At 42.8% G+C, this 20,788-nt stretch overlaps 1 protein-coding gene across 3 annotated transcripts in view; it reads left to right on the forward strand.

The window, feature by feature from the left end:
• LOC111160510 (egl-9 family hypoxia inducible factor 1) overlaps positions 1 to 20,061 on the forward strand; it is a 61,214-nt gene extending 41,153 nt beyond the window's left edge. Inside the window, exons 2-5 of one of the 3 annotated variants that reach the window (XM_022523657.1) lie at positions 12,473 to 12,592; positions 15,537 to 15,673; positions 18,286 to 18,353; positions 19,501 to 20,061. In XM_022523657.1, coding sequence (XP_022379365.1) covers positions 12,473 to 12,592; positions 15,537 to 15,673; positions 18,286 to 18,353; positions 19,501 to 19,565 — 390 coding nt within the window. In that variant the 3' untranslated portion in view covers positions 19,566 to 20,061. Of the gene's footprint in view, positions 1 to 12,472; positions 12,593 to 15,536; positions 15,674 to 18,285; positions 19,425 to 19,500 lie in introns of those variants that run through there. The other 2 variants (XM_022523658.1, XM_022523656.1) reach the window with 2 other exon arrangements.
• Positions 20,062 to 20,788: the final 727 nt, after the last annotated feature.

Below are 20,788 nucleotides of genomic sequence, written 5' to 3' on the forward strand. Positions count from 1 at the left end.
TTTTCCTGGAATAGTCTCCCTGACCTCTTTTGCCTGGCTAATTCATATTCTTCTTTCAAGGCCCATTTTTAAAGAAGCTTTCTCTGACCCCAACTTCCCCTGCAATGGAATGGTATCCCATGCCTGCCTTGGTCCTTTTTACTGTTAGTTGTGTTGAAATTACTAGTTTTCCTTTCTGTCCCACTGGAATGTAAGTTCTTTTAAAAGCAGGGACTGCCTTCCTACAACAGTGCTTTACATGTACCCTCAGTGAACGTGTTCAGAACCGAACCTCTGATCTCCCACATCCCCCCCATCCTCACCTGTTGTCTTCATCTGTTTACAGTAATTATAGTTTTCCAGATTCTCAAGCCAGAATCTTAAGAGTCAACCTCTCACAGCCCAGTCTTTCTGGAAGTCCTGCTTATTCATCCAGTCACTTCTTACCACCGTGGCCCAAGCAGTCATTGTCCCTCACCTGACCTGATGTAGTACAGTAGCCTTCTCACTAGTCTTCCACTCCTGCTACCTTCTCTCCGTTTTCTGCACCAGGGGTCAGCAAACATTTTTTGCCGAGGGCCAAGTGGTAAACATTTTAGGACCACACAGTCTCTATCATGGCCGCTCAGATCTGCTGTTATAACGTGACGACAGCCATACAAAATGTAAACGAAGGAGTGTTCCAATAACACATTACTTCCAAGGACTGTTGGCTGTAGTTTGCCGGTCTCTGCTCTACATGGCAGCCTGACTACTCAAAACCCGCCAGTGACTTCCCCTTCTGCTTCGTCTTTACAGTAGTCCTTGAAACCCTATGTGATCTGTGTCCCCAACCCTTGCCTCTCTGATGTTATCTCCCAGTCTCCCCTGCTTTGCTTTCCTCTCTGGCCACACTGACCTTCCTTTTCCTCAGACATGTCAGGTGCAAGGTGTGCGTGGAACATTCACTTCCTCATCTCTTAACATTTTCTCAGATGTCAACTTCTCAATGAGGTTGACCTGACAGCCCTATTGATAATTATGCCCCAGCCTTGTATTCCCCACTCCTGTTGTTTTTTCTTGTAGTGTTGATCTTCTAACAGACTATATTTTATACTCGATGCTGATGTAATTAGTTTGTCATTTTTCCTACTAGAATATGTATTGCCTAAAGGCAGTCACTTTTTTGTTCTGTCCGTTGTTGTATCCCCAAGGTCTAGAACAGTGCCTGGCATATAGTAGGTGCTTGGAAAATATTCGCTCAGTAAACAAATAGTGGATATATTTTAAATTGTGGTAGTTGTTTCTTTATTTTTTAAGTAAACTCTACCCCCAGCATGGGGCTCAAACTCATGACTCTGAGATCAAGGGTTGCCCGCTCTTGTGACCGAGCCAGCCAGATGCCCTGGTTGTTGTTGTTGTTTCGTTGTTCAATGAGTTCTGGCTTCTGTCTCACCACCACCAAATCTGTCTTTCACATTCTTAACTTTGCTGCGGCTGCCCTGTCCCCAGCAGTCCCACTCCCCTCCATTCAAGCTCTCATCTCTCACCTGCTGGTAACCCCTGATCCATGCCATCCCATCTGTTCCCTACCAGTAGCCCAAGTGACGTTGGTAAGATCGAAATTGGGTTATTTTGCTACCGATACTTGGTTTGGCCCTCTGCTACTCCGAATCTTTGGAGTGTTTGTTTAAAATTCCGAGATCCCAGGTCTCATCCTGTACCACTACATGATGATTTCAGGTGGAGGGGTTGGGTGTCATATATCACCAAGTGATTCTTGCCAAACACATTTGGTTACACGAGCTTATGAAACAAAGCTTCCCAGCAAGTCAGTAAGAGCCTTTCTGCCCTGTCCCTGCCTATCTTTTCTGCCCCGTCTCCAGCTGCTCTGCACTGCACACTTCCTCTTACAACACTGTTTACCCATTGGCATTTCTCTTGGGGTGCCATGTCTGTTCTTGCTTTTTGCAGCTGTTCTGTTCCCTTTCCTGGGAATCTTCCCCTACTCTGGAAAACTTGTATTTTTATCCTTCAAAATCGTGTTCCTCTGTCACTCTGACCGCATAGTCTTTTCTGACACCGGTTCCCGTGAGAGCATTCATCATCTTGGCTGTCTGGGTACCTTGTGTGAGTGCGACTATTGTGTTTACCCCATTGGCCTGGATGCTTTTGCAGGATTCCACCTGTTATGACCCAGCTTGCAGTTGTTTGAGTAGTAGGTTCTTTTTGAGAGATACTACGCATGTTTGCAAGGTATAGGGAAGTGAGGATGACGGATCTACTGTCCCCAAACCTGACTTTCAAAAGGCACGTTACTAGGGCACATCAGGCTCCCCCGCTCAGCAGGAAGCCTGCTTCTCCCTCTCCCACTCCCCTGCTTGCGTTCCCTCTCTCGCTGTGTCTCCCTCTGTCACATAAATAAAATCTTCAAAAGGCACATTACTGGAAAAGCAGAACTCAGCTGGAGCTCTGCCACACATACAAACATGTATTAGCCAGTAAGCGCAAACATAGTTTTTGTTTTGTTTTGTTTTGTTTTTATTTGACAGAGATCACAAGTAGGCAGAGAGGCAGACAGAGAGAGAGGAGGAAGCAGGCTCCCTGCCGAGCAGAGAGCCCGATGTGGGGCTCGATCCCAGGACCCTGGGATCATGACCTGAGCCTAAGGCAGAGGCTTTAACCCACTGAGCCACCCAGGTGCCCCAGCGCAAACATAGTCTTACAAACTTTTCTAAACTGGATAAAGTCCCTCCTCCCCATTCTTTTAGGAACTCTAGCAGGTACCTTTTCTGAGAGTTTTATTCCAGGCAGAAGTGCTGATCTGGTTGTAGGATTCAGTTTAACCTCGTTGGGATCAGACAACAAAATTCCCTGATAGGGAACTAATTACAGAACCAGCAAGAATTCCGAGGCCTGGGGTGCATTCCAAAGTATATATGCCACAGGGTTCATTAGAGTCGTATACATGTGCTCACGCAGGAGCAGCGGTCCCCTTTGTGATAACCTGTAGCCAAACCACATATCCTGAACACCACTCTTTGCTACTATAGTCATTTCTGGTATCTGTTAGGTAAGCTACCATACCCTCTGGATTTGAGCAGAGAAGAGAAAACTGGGCTTATCCCACTGGAGTGAGGGTTGGGTTTTTTTTTGGTTTGCTTGGTTTTTTAAGATTTTTGTTTGCTTGTTTTTCATTTGAGAGAGAGCAAGCAAGAGCAAGAGCACGGGGCCACCAGGATCATGGCTTGAGCCAAAGGCAGACACTTAACCGACTGAGCCACCCAGACACCCCTGGAGTGAGATTTTTTAACAGCAGCTTCAGCATTAACTAGTGATTGTGTATCTCCATAGGGGTTTTGCAGATGTTAACCTCCTGCTCCAGGAGGCATGTCAGGAACCTCTAATCTATGCCCTCCAGTCCATTTAAAATAAGTAAATATGCATTATAATCTGTGCTGAAATAATGTATAAATAAATAATGTATAAAGATAATAAATAATATAATATGTATATAATAATTTAAATAATATAAATAAATAATGTATATAGTATAATAATGTATAAAGAAGAGTTTAAAATCACGCCTCTCTTCTGGACTCTGGGATCGAAACAGGTGTTGAAGGATCTGTATCCCCATGCTGAGTGCAGTGCCGGCTCAGGAGGCCGAGGGAAGTGCTGAAGCAGATATTTGTAATGTGAAACAGCTGAGTATTTTGTTTGTTCTCTTTTTGTTTCTCTTTTAATGCTAAATTGCATACTCCGCCAGGGAGCTGTATTAATAACATAACAGGTTTACCCTAGCTGTCTGAGTATGTGTCTTACCACTGATACCTCCTGGCATGGGCTCGAATGAAACCACGACACTCCCTGGGTGGGGATCAAGCTGAGGCCTGCCTGGGATCCCCAGCCTCCTCATGGGAGAGAGGTTGCTCTGTCCTCCTCCTCAAGTTTGTGGTTAGTGGGGGCGGGCGGGGGCAGGGGACGGTGAGTGGCATAAATACAGAGCCCCACTTAGGAGCCCGGGGAAGGGTTGTGTGTAGCTGGTGAGATTGGAACCGAGGTTAGCAAATTATAGGTCTCTGTTCTGACAGCAGGGCTTAGACAGCTCAAATAGAAACAGCTTCACCAGATGGCTTCCTAATTTATAAAGTATGTAACTGCAGTTCCTAAAAGGGAGAGTTAATAAGGCATCATTATACATCTCTAGATCACATTGCCTCTTGGAAGCTTTGCCCTTAAGCAAGTTGATTTTCAAATGTATATAGAAGTTCTTTTCTCTTGGGCTAGAATGAGGGCCCAGTAAGGAAGGTAGTGTGTGTGGTGTTAAAACAGTCCATCATTCCTGAGCCACTTGGGGAATAATTTGGAACAATGCTATTTATTATCTTTGCTTTTTTTTCCCTGCATTTTTCACATTCCTATGAATATAGTCAGAAAGTCTCTTGGACTTTTTAAAACTTTAGTTTATGTTAATAATTGATATGGTTATACTCTGTCTTCCTGCACAAATAACTATATTGTATTAAAATATTCTGTAGGAGTGCAGTAAAAATGTTGAAATTGCTGTCATGTCACAGGATGGAAGGCTAGTAGCTGAGGAGCTCTTAAAAATCGGTAGAAAAGGGATGACCAGCCCGAGAGGAAAGTGAGTAAAGGATGTGAGTAAGCAGTTAATAAGAACTAAATGGCCAATAAAAATACGAAAAATGTTTGCTTTCACAAACTGAGATGTAACTAAAATAGTGATACAGATTTTTACCTATCAAATTGCACAGTTTTTAGAAGAATAAGATTCAGCCAGGATAGCAAGTGAGTGGGAAGGATGTGTCTACTCCTGCAGGCTGGCGGGAGTATCAGCTAATAGAACCATTCAGGAGAACATTGCGGCAATAAAAACATTTAAAGACTTATAATTTCACTTGTAGGAATTTAATTTTAGGGAGGCCTTGAGGATGTTTACAGTGACACATCAACAGAACTGTTGTTGATTGCGATGTTATTTATAATGGCAAGAAGTTTCTTAAAACATTTTACAGAAACAACCTGAATGCCCTTGTGGTCCTGTGGTTTTGTACTGTGTATTTATCGTTTACGATTAGTCAGCTTTTGCCTGGTTATTAAGCTGTTTTTGCTGTGATCAGGAAAGCAAAGTTTAATCCATTTTTATTCTAAATGAGTTTGTTCCCTAAGAACCTATCCTCTGGTCTCTTCTCTCCCTACACTCTGGTGTTTGGCAGTCTCTAGCAGCCACATGACTCCTGCTATCCCATGTGAAGATCTCCAGCCATGACTTGCGTTTCCAACCGCCCTTGAACATCTCCACCCAGAGGGTCCACCAGCATGGCAGATGTCCAAAATGTCCAAAAATTAACTGGCCTCCCCCAGCCCGTGCTCCCTGCTTCCGTTAATGGTCTGTTACTCTCAACCAGACACAGACTCTCAGAAACTATCTTCGGTTCAGCCACATCCCCCGTCCCAACTGTGAAAGCACTTACCAAGTCCCCTCTCTTATCTCATGGCCATGACCCCCCCCCATTCCACTCAGCTCCTGCTCCTCTTTCTCAACCATTCCCAAAGCCCCTCCCCTACATCAGACTGCTGCCTTTGTCTGTAACACTTGGGTTCTGTCTGATCTTTTCGAGGTCTTGTTTTTTTCTGCCCCGTTTCCCAAAGGCTTCTTCCGTCCCTCTTGTCCCTGTGTCTTGACCCACAGTTCTGATCATGTTGCTCCCTTGCCCCACAGTGCTGGCTTTCCTCTCCCTGTAGAATAAGAAGGCACTCAGGTGTGTCCCCAGGCTGACCCCTCTCACCTTTTCAGTTTTCTTCCCCCTTCTCAAGAACTCTGTGCTTATTAGCAAATCTTGAATATTCCTTGTCACCAAATGGTTCTGTATTTTCTCGCATTTAGAACTTGCTTTACATAATTCATTCTGTTTGAAATACCCTCTCTCCAGCTTACATACTTCCTTTCCGCTTCATTCAAATACGGCTTCATCCATAAACTTGGCTGTGATGTCATGGTACTTTCTCAGGGCCTCCTCACAGTCTTCTCTTTCTACTTGGAATTAGTTCATTCAGGCAGTGCTGATCTCTGAACAGGCTTCGTTGCCTTGCGTGGACTAGAGGTCTGAACCAAGAGAAACTGTCCCTGTCCTTATTGCCGAATACTGTTTATCAATGTGAGTTTCATTTTTGTCATGACATGGGTTTGAAAAATGTATCTCCCAAAACACACAGTCTGAGGCATTTATGGTGGGATATTTATTGATAATATTAAAGTTTAGCAACTAAGTTGAGATGTAAAATTTTTAATGTACCTAGATTGAACTCCTCCATTACCCATCCCGTCCTAATGAACAAAATACATGACTTTTTATAAAGTTTTTAATTGTATTTTTTTGGAAATGAGTGTTACCTAAACAGGTATAATTGAAGTCTGCAGTTTTAAAATTTGGTTGCTCTTACAGTAAATACCAGCCTATTCTTAGTTCACTTCCTTTGGTGACCTCTTTTTCCTCATATTTGAGACAGATAGATGTATGTAACCCAGAGGCAGCAGTAGTGGTGGGTGGGCGTGCTTTCGGGATAGTTGGGGAAGAAGCTTCAAAGGTCAGGTGCAGGGCACCTGGGTGGCTCAGTGGGTTAAGCCTCTGCCTTCAGCTCAGGTCATGATCCCAGGGTCCTGGGATCGAGCCTTGCATCGGGCTCTCTGCTCGGCGGGGAGCCTGTTTCCCCCTCTCTCTGCCTGCCTCTCTGCCTACTTGTGATCTCTCTCTCTCTCTGTCACATAAATGAATAAAATCTTAAAAAAAAAAAAAAAAAAAAAAGGAGTCTGACCCTTCACTTAGACTGAGCCACCCAGACGCCCCTAGGAAGTACATTTTAATAGGATAAATTTTCAGATAGTACACCATTTCCCCTCATTCAGGGAAAATACTGCTTTGATAGCCCATAAAATTTTCGTTCTTGTAGGTTTGAATCACTGTTTTAAAATAATTCTGTTCAAAAAGGAAAAATTTTTTTAAAGTTTCCTGGTTCAGCTTCACACTGAATACAAGTCTTCCAATGCCAGAAATAAATGTCTTCAGATTCCAAAGTGGTATCACAAACCTCTTCCTTCCTTTTATTCTCAGAGTGAAAAACAAATTTATGGTGTTTCTTATCTTAAGAACATCCTCAATCATGTATATTTTCATATCAAAAAGGAAAAAATAGTATTTAATTGTTTTGCTTATGTTGAAATAGGCTTTTTCCCAGTGGGAAATGGAAATATTTAAAGCTGGCATCTCAAAGAGATGGCAGATTAGGAACATACCGCAGAATTGTAAAGGAGCAATTGCATTGTTTCTTTTTCAAGGAAATGCCTAGATTCTTTGCTGTCCTCTACCCCAGACCTTATAGGAGTACAGAGTCCTTCCTTGTCCTGCTTCTCCTGAGAAAGGACAGGACAGCCCTGGAGTATCACTTCAGTCCTTAATAACTTAATATTAAGTCTCATTTTAATTTTTCTTGATAGACACTAGTGCCTTTCCTTAGCCTTAGAATCGGTACATCTGACGAAAATCTGTTGGAACAGTTTTATCCTTTATAGGTGTGTCTTAGTCCATTTGGGCTGCTTTTAAAACAGCAACGAAAAAAACCGCAGATTGGGTAGCTCATAAACCACAGAAGTTTATTTGCTCACGGTGCTGGAGGCTGAAAAGTCCAAGATTAAGGCCACCACGCTGGTCACCTTTGGTGAGGGCCTTCTTCCTGATTCATGGCCATCGACTTCCCACTGTCTTCCAGGGTTAGAAGGGGCAGGGATCCCTGCAGAGTGTCTTACAAGACACTCATCCCAGTCCTGCGGGCTCCACCATTGTTCCCTTCGCACCTCTCAAAGGCCCCTCCTGTTGCCATCGTCTTGAGGGTTAGGATTTCAGCTTGTGAATCTGGGGGGATATCCACATGCAGACCCAAGCAGTGTGCTCTATAATATCTTCCACATAAATCCTAGAATAAAGAAGCTGCCTTCTTTTTTTTTTTTTTTTAAAGATTTTATTCATTCATTTGACAGAGAGATCACAAGTAGGCAGAGAGGCAGGCAGAGAGAGGGGGAAGCAGGCTCACTGCTGAGCAGAGAGCCCGATGCGGGGCTCGATCCCAGGACCCTGAGATCGTGACCTGAGCTGAAAGCAGAGGCTTAACCCACTGAGCCACCCAGGCGCCCCAAGAAGCTGCCTTCTTAAAAGCGACCCCACTGTCCCTTAACGGCGTATTTGTAATCTTCAGACACTTTGCTTTTCTTCTCTTCACCTGTATCAAATCACATCTATCCTTTAAAGATAACCTTAGGTCTTATATGTACCTCAAAGCCTCGTCCCCTTATTTTATTTTACCCAACATTTTTCCAAATTCTTTTTATTATTTATACTACTCAGTTCATCATTCGTTTTGTGTGTGCCCACTTTCCTCTTTTCTTTCATCTTTTTCTCCTCTCTTTTCTCTCTTCCATTTAGGTCCTTTCAGATAGATACCGTAACAGCCCTTGTTGTAGGGTGATATCATAGGTATGCCGTAGATATATTTTTCCACGTTTTTAAGACTTTTTATTTAAGTTCCTGTCAATGCCATAAGTATTTTTTAACGCTGTCCACGACATCTAGACTAATAAGGTGTTTGAGCACACCTTATGAGTAGAGAATGAGTGGTTATTGGTTGCTTTACCAAGAAATTAATAGAAAATAAACTGAATTTACTGAAAGTATTGTGTATAAGAGTATGTTAGTTGCATATAAAAGGCAAGCAATACTGGAACAGCAACATCAGAATTTTCGTCATGCACATATATGTAAAAGACACCAGGAAAACAAAATTACCAGTTAAGAAACAGAACATGAATGTTATTTCAAAACTGGAAAAGCTATGTTACATTTAAGGAACTTTAAATTTTGATGATGCAGATCATAGCTAAGGATAACTGTTTAAGTATGAATACTGGTTGTAATCTTCGTAGCTGCCAGATTTCATGAGACTTAGAGAAATGCCCCCCCCCTTTTTTTTAAGTTTTAATTTTAATTTCAGTTAGTTAACACATAGGGTTACCTCAGTTTCAGATGTGCTATATAGTGGTGACTCAGCACTTCCGTACGTCCCCCGGGACTCATCCCAAGTGCATTCCTTAGTCCCCGTTCCGAGAGATATACCTGTTTCTGTTTGCTACAGTCCCAATGGGGAAGAGTCTCGGTGCATGCATCAGTTACTAAACGCAGTGTCACTAGGTCATTATTGGGCCGTGCAGTTGTTTGCATAAACTCACGACCCTTCCAGACCCTTGCAGGTTTCCTACAGGGCTTGTCCTTCCCCAGAACATCTATCGAGGAGTGTGGCCCCCCAGGTCTCAGATTTTCTGTGATAGCGTGGTTTTTCTGGGTGTGCTTAGGCTCTGTCCTTCTCCTGTAGTCTCTCCTTGTACGGCTGGAGGGGCTTGTCTGTCCAGGTTCTAGGACTCCTACTCCTGCCTTGCTGCCCTCTCATCTATGTCCCAGCATGCAGATGAATGCTGCCCTAGTTGAAGGCTGGGGCAGAATCTGCTTGTCTTCACTGCAGCCCTCCACCGGTCGCCACCCCCGGGTACCTCCCCGTACCCCAAGGGCTCCAGGGAAGGCAGGTTAGAAGTGACCGATACAGCCGGCTCCCATGTTGAGGCATAAACCTGATGTCTGCAGCTTGGTTCTGTTCTAGGGTGTCATCAGCATTGCTGAGAAACTCCTTCCTCCAGGATGCGTGTTATTAAAACCACTCCTCCACTCATATTTCCATTTCTGGAAAGCCCTAACTCCATGCATTCCATTCCGTGGGAGAGACCCTCAGAGCTGTCCTTGACTCTTCTTCCAGTCCACTTCTGATCCATTAGTGGATCCCATTGGTTTTCTGCCTTCAGAATTCACCCCACTTTGTCACCCTGGGCAGGCCTTCTTTTGGTTTCTCTCCCAGAAGCTGCAGTAGCCAGCTAGCCGCCTTCTCGCTCTCCTTCCTGCCCACAGTCTGCAGTAGCGGCTAGCTGTGTGGGTTCTGAAGGTACATTGCCTGCATTCCTACCTGCTTTACTGTCTAGACACCGAGAGCACTAATTGGCCTTTCTGGGCCTCAGTCCCTTTTTTTTTTTTTTTTTTTTTTTTAAGATTTTATTTTTTTATTTGAGAGAGAGAGACAACACGAGGGGGCTGGGTGGGTGGGCAGAGGGAGATGGGGAAGCAGGCTCCCCGCTGAGCAGGGAGCCCGATGTGGGACTCGATCCCAGGACCCTGAGATCATGACCTGAGCCAAAGGCAGACGCTTAACCGACTGAGCCACCCAGGCGCCCCCAGGACCTCAGTTTCCTTATCAGTTGAATAAAGATGGGGATGATGATACTAATTTACCTCATGTGGTTGTGCCAGATGAGTTAGTAGACACAGATTACTTAAAATAGTGTGTGGCAAACAGCATCTGAAAAATACTAGGTAGTGGGTGATACGGAGGTCATTGCACTTGTTAGTTTTTATTCATACAGAACTGAAACTGACCTTCTTAAAACATCAATCAGACATCTCTTCCGTTGGCTTCCTGTCACTTTTAGAACAGAATCCAAAGTCCTGACCATGGCTTGCTGAGCCCACCATAGTTTGCCTTTGCTCTCCTAGGCCTACTGGCCTGCTGTGGTTTTCCACTCGGCCCAGCCACTTCTGCCTTTGCTCTCCTTTTCCCTCAGCTGGCAATGCTGACCCCACAGATACTTACACGACTTGCCACTCCCTTCATTGAAGTCTGTGCTCAGATGTGAGCCCCTCACATAGGTCTTCCTTTACTGCTGTTCTAGAAATCATCCTGTTCTCCATATCCTTCAACTTTATGAAAAGATAACTACCTAACAGTATATTACACATGTTTGTTGACTGGTTATTTCAGCACACTAGGTTCCCTAATGAATGAAAGCAAGGGACTCCGTTCTGTTCATCACTGTAGTCACCGCTCCCCTCTCCTCCCACCAGGGCCTCGCAGATACACAGCTGGTGCTCAGGAGGTGTTTGCTGTGGGATGGGTAGGGTGGCTGGACGAAGGAAGATTTTCCCCCCTTGTTCTTTGCACAAGAGACACTGAGGTTACCAGATAGTTGGAGAGGCTTGAGTGAACTTTTTTGAGATGAGACCACTTTAGGAAAGAATTTGGGTTGGGTTTTTTGGTTTTTGTTTTTTTGTTTTTCCATCCTTTTCGTGGATAAGAATGTATCATGTGATTTACGATAATTGTCTTTATTAATCACAGGTGGATTAATTGCACTGTTAAGCAGGTATCTTCTTATAGTTCCTGTTCAGGGTCTTTTGCATGTGCTATACCATTAGCAGCTGGTGACAGGGAAATTGTTTGAGTTTTTCTTTTATTGAGTATTATTAAATCCACAAACCCATGTTCTTCTGCCTATTATTAACAACCTTAAGTCCCAAGAGAAAGCATGTAAGTCTTTTTAAGCTTTCAGTTTTAAAACGCTTCCTAGTCTCTTAGAGATGGAACACCGAGTTACCTATTCCCTAATCAGTTGAATATGAGTTTTACAAATTAGTATTTGCCTTTTATGTTAAATAATGTAATTAATAATGTAATATAATGTTAAATAATGTAATTTCATTACTGTTTGATAGCTTTGTACTAATTCATTGACAGTACTGATCAGTTGACTTCAATACATGAAGAAATTATATACCTGAAGAAACATGAAATAAAAGATTTCAGAATAAGTGATAACCTTGACCATCTTTGTTTTAGTTTTCTTCATAATTCCTGAGGTTTTTTTTTCTGTGTAACCATGCTTTCTGATTTCAGTCGATTATTATGTACTACAGTCCTAGAACATGTGAGTTCTGGTGCTTATCTTGGACCTTTTTTCCGTCTTCATGCTTATTAATACCCATCAATCTTCTGAACTACGTCTTGTTACAATGTGAGCAAAAAATGACTTTCTGGTTTGAAGAGGAGTTAGTTCCATGCTAATTTGTCACTTGGCCTTTTCTTTAATCACTGACATTGAATGAGTGACTGTTTGGAGTTGACCTTCAAAATTCAGAGACTGTTAGATGAGGTGTTTGGCTGTCATACAGTCATGCCGGTGTTCTGTCTGCCGTCAGCCCAGGGAGGATAGAAGTCTCCCGTGGAGCGGAACAAAAACTCACTTGATCTCGATCATCAGTATGAATAAAGATCCTGGAAGTGTGTCCTGCGATCCTTCTGGCCTCCGATTCCCTCTCATGTCGGTTTTTCCCGTCACCGTGAAGCGGACCTCACCAGGCCTTGGGTTATTTACCGGCCTACCTGTGTGTTCTTCATAAGTTTCAACATAGGCTATCTTGGCCCTTTCTTATCTACAAAATATGATCTTTATTTAGAAGAATTTAAGTGTAAGATTAGCCAAAATCAGAGATTTCTTTTATAAGGTGTTTTGCCTTTTTAGTCATAAATGTATAGACTTTTAAAATCCCCATCGTTATTATTACAGGCCATGGTTGCTTGTTATCCTGGCAATGGAACGGGTTATGTGCGTCATGTTGATAATCCAAATGGAGATGGAAGATGTGTGACGTGTATATATTATCTTAATCAAGACTGGGATGCCAAGGTATGCAACTTCATTGACCATTTATTTTTTTTTTCCCGAAGCTGTTAAGACTCATACTCTTCTTAGGGAGACTGTCTTTACTTTAACACATGGAATAGTTAAAATTTTCTTAGATTTGTTTCGGTTTTGGGTCTTAGGAGGGTATCTTTATAACTTGAAACATTATGTTATCTCAAAAAGTGGATTCCCTTTTTTTCAGATACTGAGGCATGCATACAAAATTTAACTTTTTTTGTTTGTTGCTGTTTTGTTTTGTTTTTTAAGTAAGCTCTACGCCCAGCGTGGGGCTCGAACTCATGACTCCGGGGTCAAGAGTCACACGTTCCACCAACTGAGCCAGCCAGGTGCTCCCCAGAATTTAACTGTTACCACAGTGGATTTCATTAAAATATATACCTTTTAATAGCTTTTACAAAAAACTCTGCTGAGAATAACTGTTTAATCATGGCTTCTGAGAGAGATTATGTATAAATAGCTGTTGGCGGATTATTTCCTGCTTACTCCTCTTGCACAGATGTTATCTGGCATTGGATTGCAGAGTCGAATATTGGAGGCAGGATTCCTTCTTTTTCTGACTGTGGGAAAAAACTTGAAGTTTATCAATACTGACAAATCCTTTAAAACCAATTAGAGTATCCATTTAATTTTCTCTTATTTTAAATGTTTATTTCCTTAATATTGGCCTGAGTTTCACTTGAGTTTAAATGATTGAAACTTCAGAAGTATGTCATGCTTTTATATTACTTTGGAGGTTGTCTAAACTAATGTTTGGTTGATTTTTAGAAATCCTTATTTACTTTTATTGGAGCAAGAAATTCAAATAGAAAAGTGAACACATTGTATAGCTCAGTGGATTTTCACAGCATGAACGTACCTGGGTAGCCAGGGCAAGTTTTAAAAATCAAATAACCTTTAAAACACTTCCCCCCAACACACAAACATATACACAGGAGGGAAAACCACCAAGTCTTAAATATGTAAAAACCTAGTCCTGTCCTAAAATGTAGGATATGCTCACAGGGCTCAGTAATCTTTCTGTGTCATACAGATTTAAAGATTCTCCTCAGTCCGAGTTGAAAAGGGAGGTAAGTTTTATTGCTAAGTAAATTTTGTTTTTTCCAGTCTAGTTTTCAAAGTTTAAAATAGAAACATAGATCTGGTCATTCACCTTGAGCCCAATAGACAAAACAGATTGGTGTAACTTTAGTTAAAACTTCAAAATTTGTTTTTTCCCCAATTTTGTGAATATCTTGAAAGCTAAAAATGTTTGAGCAACTCCTAACTTCTGTATTTTGTTAGGTTCTTTCTAGTTTTGATCTGACCCAGCCAAGGTCATTAATAATATAGTTTTTAAATTAGTGCCTGAGCTGAGAAAACTCCCCAGTATTTTTGTAGGTAGAACTGAAAACTTCTTTGCAAGATTACAGGAATGTGTGCAGTGTGCCAGATACCGTTCTGGGTGCTGGAGATGGAAGAGAAATACAGTAGCTTTCACAGAGCCTGGGATCTAGCAGAGGAAAGCTAGCAGTAGATGAACAGTGACCGACTGATAAGTGGTTCTGCCCAGCACAGGACAGATTGCTATGAGACCGACTGCATGAGGGGGCGGGAGGACATCTGCTTCAGGGGTCAGAGGAAGATTGGAAGCTTTAATTATCTCTTTAAACATTTGCAGCAGATCACTGTGATACTCCCCGTGCCTGCAGTCAGCGGTCAGGGGGAAGAAAAGGATGTGTTCTTGGTCACAGTCTAGAGATTCTTTAGATGTTTGCATGAGTGCCGTGGGAATCAGTCTGAACAGAACCTGAGGAAGGTTCGGGTACTTTGAATTTAACTTAAAGATGAGCCTGATGAACAGCTTGTCTGGCTAGACATTCTAGGGTCAGCGTCCATGGTGTGTAGATTAAGTATGAAAGTTCCTTTCAGTTCGAGCATCTACCTGCTTAGGAGTTAGTTCTTCAAGGGTAAAGAGCTCCTCAGTTGCAGGTGGGTTGTGCCTCACTCTCACTCCCCCCAGACTAATTATCAGGAGGATGACGTCTGTGTACATTACTCCCTACTCTGTACCCGGGGTCCCCCTCAGGTCCTAGAACACTAGGAATTAATAGGTGAGTCCATCTAATCCCAGATAGATAGGTAAATGGTAATTATCATTTCTGGATGGAATCCCATTCTGTACACAGGTGGCCATCAGTGTGTCAGGCCCAGGCTAGAAAGGGAGACCTGTAATCTCTGGTAATGACCACAGTGATGATGGTGGTGACAATAAGTGATGACACCTTCTACTGATGTAGTTGAATTCCTTATTTATTTAAAAAGATTTTTATTTATTCATGAGAGTCAGAGAGAGGGGCAGAGGGAGAAGGAGAAGCAAGCTCCCCCCGGAGCAGGGAGCCCGATGCGGGACTCAATCCCGGGATCCTGGGATCATGACCTGAGCCCAAGACAGATGCTTAACTGACTGATCCAGCCAGGTGTGCACGTGTCCCTGGTTGAATTCTTCAAATAAGAGGTATTAAACTTGTTGCTGTCTTACTACTGTTGAACCCTGAAACACAATAAACTGCTGAGTTGACATCACCACTTCAAGATAATTTGAAATGGACACATTTTAAAAGAATAGGCTAATTAAGCACATCATAAACATACCTACATAAAAGACATGTGCTAGTTTTTAAAACTTTTTTCCAGTGTCATTTTAAGCCTTTTGAATTCAGATAATACTCATCTGTTTCATCGGTATTTACAGAAATCCCTAAAACAAGAATTGAATTTTTCCTTTTATCAGTGAGTGTACTTGGAATCTCAGCTTCTCTTCATACCTTTTATTTTACGAATAATCCAGCTAAGAGTTTTAATTCTGAAATGGTCTTTTTTTCCCTCCCTAAATTTCATTTGGTAGCGTTCTTGCTCTCATACTTACATACTGGGCTCTTTTCCATAGGTAAGTGGAGGTATACTTCGAATTTTTCCAGAAGGCAAAGCCCAGTTTGCTGACATTGAACCCAAATTTGATAGACTGCTGTTTTTCTGGTCTGACCGTCGCAACCCTCACGAAGTACAACCAGCATATTCTACAAGGTGTAGTATTCCTTTTAAGAAAAAGTTGGTAAAGACTGTGGTAGGAGCGGAGGGGATGGACAGGATGTACTTGAGAGTTTTCTAGTGAGCATCTTCTGTTCTTTATTCAGTCGTGACTTTTTAAAATTGAATAATTTTATTTACTACTTATTCTCGGTTAGTGCTTAATGTTTGTGACTTTCTTTGTGTAACCACTTCCATTTGGGGTAAGAAATTGAAGTACAGGCCCTCTCCTCTCTCTATCCTGTCTCATTATTTTGTGCATCTCTACCTATAATCTGTTCTGATTCTGTGAGAGGACTTACTTGGGGGACAGAAAGGCTCGATAGAGAAAGAAAAGGACAGCTTTTCAAAGGGAGGAAAATGAGAGGGAAGATGTTGAAAAATTAAACAAAGCAGAAAAATAAGAGGCACCTGGAGAGTAGAAATGAAGAGAGGAGAAGAAAGGTTGCCATGTGTGGGAGTTCATGTGAGAAAAATAACCCAGTAGCTTTAATAATAAGTATCTATGAGCCTTATTATACTTTTGACACTTTCTACTTTGAAATGTTAAGACTCTTAAAATAGAAGATGTTGTAGACATTGTTACAAATATTTGTAGAAAAATTGCACTATTTTGCAAATACCTGTTTTTCACTGTAGAAGGGACTCTGAATCTTGTGAGTTACTGGCCAGCAGTGGTTGGGTCTGGTGAGAAGGGGCCGAGCTGTAGTCACACCGGGAGAAGAGCTGGCTTTTCCCGGCGGTATCAGGCATGGGCCAGCCTAATGAGGTTCCAATTCCAAAACTTGATCACCTTTTTTTCTTGCTGCTTCCTTTCCCTTTCCCTTCCCTTTCCTTCTCTTTTGTTTCCTTTCCTTTTCTCTCCTTTTCTTTCTTTTCTCTTTCCCTTCCTTCCACCCAACATGGGGCTCAAACTCATGACCCCCAAGATGAAGGGTCGCACACTCCACCAGCTGAGCCAGCCAGGCACTCCTTTTTAACTTGCCTCCTTCTGAGCTGTGTTGCCCTAACCCTAATTCACATAGTGAGCAGCAAGCTGAGTAATTTGTGGCTGGAGATCCTAAGAAGCCATGAATGGAAACCATCCTGTCCCATCACACGATGTGCTGTCCTAAATCCCCCATCTCTCCTGGCTTCCCAGTGCCCATCTCTGCCTGTGCTGCTGCTTCAACCCTTTTGACCAAGAAGCTGCTCCAGGAACCTTCCCTTTTAAGGAGTCTTGAGTATGGTCTGCCTGTATCATTTCTAAATGAAGAAATGACAAACATTTTTAAGTAGTAAATGTCAGACAGTTGTGGAGGGTACATACTACAGAACTCAAGGAGGGAGAAAATGGTGTTAATCGGAATAGATGGCGTAGATGGCCCAGGTGTCATCGTGAAGACGGGAGCTCAGCGGGGCCCAGAATGACCAGAAGCAAGGAGTATGGCAGTTAGGGAAGCCCTGGGACAAAGGTCAAGGTTGTTCAAGACTCTAATTACTAAGTAACTGGAAGTTTGGGGCATGGGCAAAAAGAGAGAAAATTATCTGTCTGTGCCCTTTTCCCTTCCCAAGGCCACCTGGGAAGATAGAGGAGGCTACGTGGAGGGAGCAGAATCTGGAAGTCAGGACGCCAGACTCGGACCTCAGCCTGGTCACTCAGCAGCTGAGTGATCTGCCTTTCCCCGTTGGCCCAGACTCCCAGACTCTGCCTCCAGTCTGCATTTGACTCTTTCCTTCAGATACGTTACCTGGTGCAGGTCTGTCACACGCACGGGCTCTTCATTCGGTCACTGATGCCCCCCCCGGGTCCCCGCCCAGCCCTAGTTAAGATGCTGTGACTGTTGTGTTCTGCTGAGCAGTCCCCACGTGTAGTGCGTTTCTGCTTCCTACAGTGTGTGAACACTTTCCCCATTATTGGGACCAGGAGGTGTCACAGTGTGCTTTGTAGCATTTAATAAACCAGAGATTCTTCCTCTATTTGGGGAACTAGCTATTCCAAACAAGTGAAATTTTCGGAGGAATTAATTTTAGCTAAATAAACTTCACATGTCAAAACACAGTGTAAAATTATTTTGATAAAAATCCCCAAAACTCTTAGCATAATTTACCTCTATCTTGATGACACCAGATTATAAAATTATAAACACCCACTGTTAGTCTTCGCTGTCCTACTGTGGTGTCCTCAGAAGCTGCTGGAACTGGGAGCCGTCCCTTCTGCCACAGGGCCCCAGGCCGTGGCTCCTCTTCTGCTTCTCTTCTCTTTTTTGAGAACTTTCGCTAGTGATGCTGTGCTTTTCCTGTCGGGGCCATTCTTTGCCCTTCTTACTGTCTGTTTCTGATCTGCCGTGGACCCGCAACAATAATCAAGTAGGTTAAGCCGGTAGTAAGAAGAGCCCCCAAAACTCGACTTCGCAACATCTGTTTTAGCTACTTCTGGTTCTCCGCTGCGCTCTTGAACGGCGAGGTTCCTGGAGAGGTGGGTCGCCGCTGAGCTCGGTGTTCCTCTGATAACATTCGGTCGAGGCATTGTTTTGGCGTTACACGTTGTCATAGACCATTGCAAGAGCATACCACTCTTTTTTTCCCCCAGTGTGATCGTTCTTACCCTATTCTAAATTTTCTTTTAGGTACGCAATAACTGTTTGGTATTTTGATGCAGATGAGAGAGCACGAGCTAAAGTAAAATATCTAACAGGTAAACGTTATTTGGGGCCAGGGTCAACCGTAAGGCGGGCAGCCCACAGTCCCGCGCTGCTGTCCCTGAGTGCACGCACGGTCTTTATTAACTCCACGAAGGCTTGCCCCTTATTTTTGTCAGATTCCTTAGTTCCCTGATGTAAAAGGGAGACTTCTCTCAAGTCATCTTCCTTGTTCTCTTTAACCAACACTGTCCGAAGATGAGGAAAGTTTGAGGCCAGAAACCTGAGAAAATGATTCAAGTACAAGCTGAGTTTTTCTGTGATTACCCTTCCCAGTCACCGGCTGCCCAGCTCGTGGTAATGCCATCTGACTTCTCTCACTCTCCCGTTAGAAGGAAGTCAGTAAATACCCTTTCCCTGTTAAACGTACACTCTCTAGAGAATATCCGGGTCTTCCACGTTGAATGTGGACGTGAAGAAAGTGAATACAAAGGAGACGAATTGAAATGCCGAAATCATAAGGTAGCCAAGCACGTCGAGGCCATCCCTGCCAGCGGTGGTGTCCGTAGATCAACACGCTCGAACCGAATCTGAAGATCCTTCAGGATGCCAGCCCCATCCCCCCAACCCCCACCACCAACTGTCTCCTGAGAGCAGGGGGTCTTAGTTTTCCATCAGATGGAGCACTTCCCTCTTTTCTTCAACCCTATCTTATATCTCCAAAAGTCTGCTCCGTCCTCACATTACTGATGTGCTGTATTTTCATGAGCCATTGATAATCCCACATCATCCTTTTGTAAAATTATAAAATTGGATGTGCATTGCTTTTTCTATGTATTTTTAAAGTTATTATTTGTGGCAGAACCCTAGTGGTGTGCTTTCAGTGACGCTGAACACACTGCTATTTTATAGCAATTCAAATTGCTTTTTAAGTAAAAAGGAGATAAAATTATTATCTCTGTAGAGAATGGCTTTCCCCCGTGAGGGTTTACCAGTTCAGAGTAACGCGTTCATTATAACAATGCTGCAAGGTAGTAAGTCTGATAGTTTTCAGATGATGTATGTTTGCAAAGCTGTGGCGTTGTGCGCACTGGTAGGAGCTCAGTGGGAAGCAGCAACAGAAAAACAGAAGCTCTCTGGTGCTGAATGAATGAAGGAATGAAGGAATGAATGAATGACTTTTTTTTTTTTTTAACCTCGCAGGTGAAAAAGGTGTGAGGGTTGAACTCAATAAGCCTTCTGATTCCATCAGTAAAGACGTCTTATAGAGCCTTCAGTCCAGCAAACCCCACTCCACCTACAAGAATTGTTGACGCTCTTCGTTAACTTGTGAATACGAATAAATGGGATAAAGAAAAATAGACAACCAGTTGGCATTTTAATAAGGAAACAGAAACAACTTGGTCGTGTTGCCTCAGAAAGAAGACTGTGACTGTGACTCTGTACTGCATGACTTTCCAAACCTGTGATTGCTCATGGGAAGGATACAAGCTACCGGCTGAAAATGGGGGTGACATCTGGACGTGAAATAAGTGCCCTAGGTAGAAGTTTTTCATTCTTATATTTTGCCAGATCTGTCATTTAGATGAGTTCATTTCATCTCTCCCTTTTTTATATAGTCGTTTGAATTTGAAGTAATTTTTGTATGATCAGGTACAATACATCAAAACTGAATTGAGAAAAAAGTACAGTATTACTCCCCCAAATAGCATCGATCTATTTTTGTAAACTTGTTCGAACTATTAAATTTTGCCCTAAAAAAGACCTCTTATCATGATTGTTGCCAGTGACTGATGATTCCTTTCCTTTCCTTTTTACTTACCGTAAGAAAAGGAGCACTTTAATCGCCAACTGAAAACTCAGATTGTTTTGTAGTCCTGTCTTTTACACTAATTTGAGCTCTTAAAAGATTGCTGCTGTTGTGTTTTTGACATTGTTCGTAACGAAACGTTAACAGTAAAACCATCACTGTTTACTACCAATAACTTTCAGTTCATGTTTTATACGGAAAAATACCCAGGTTTTATTCTTTTAAGTTAGTATTTTTAAAAGACTAAAGTGACTGGCACTAAATGAACTTGAGTTTGTCCTCAGCATCAAGTTCCCAAGACAAAGGGCTCTCTCATGCTTTTCAGGTCTATCCTATAGATGTAATAGGTGACGTCCCCTTCCTAAGACTTTTCCTTTTGCTTCCCGTCAAGTTGATCGGACTTCCCGTTTTGCTGTTAACGTTTTCTTCCCACTCCTGCGACGCACGTGATCTGCGGTGGAGAACCCGGCTTCTGTTGGCTAGCATCAGCGGGGACGGAGCACGAGGGCTGGGCGGTGTTAGCGCAGACCAGATGTTAGTGAATCCTCTGCCCCGAGCCAGGGCAGGCCTTCCCCAGGCATGACGTGATTTTCGCCTCTTTGTCAGTAGCTGGATGTTTAGCTTAAAAATACAAAAGAAGTGGAAAACCAGGTAATTTTATTATTCTGTTTTGTGACTTTT

The sequence above is a fragment of the Enhydra lutris genome, unplaced genomic scaffold (genome assembly GCF_002288905.1).
Source record: "Enhydra lutris kenyoni isolate GAN:26980312 unplaced genomic scaffold, ASM228890v2 scaffoldscaffold76, whole genome shotgun sequence".
Classification (NCBI taxonomy): Eukaryota; Metazoa; Chordata; class Mammalia; order Carnivora; family Mustelidae; genus Enhydra; species Enhydra lutris.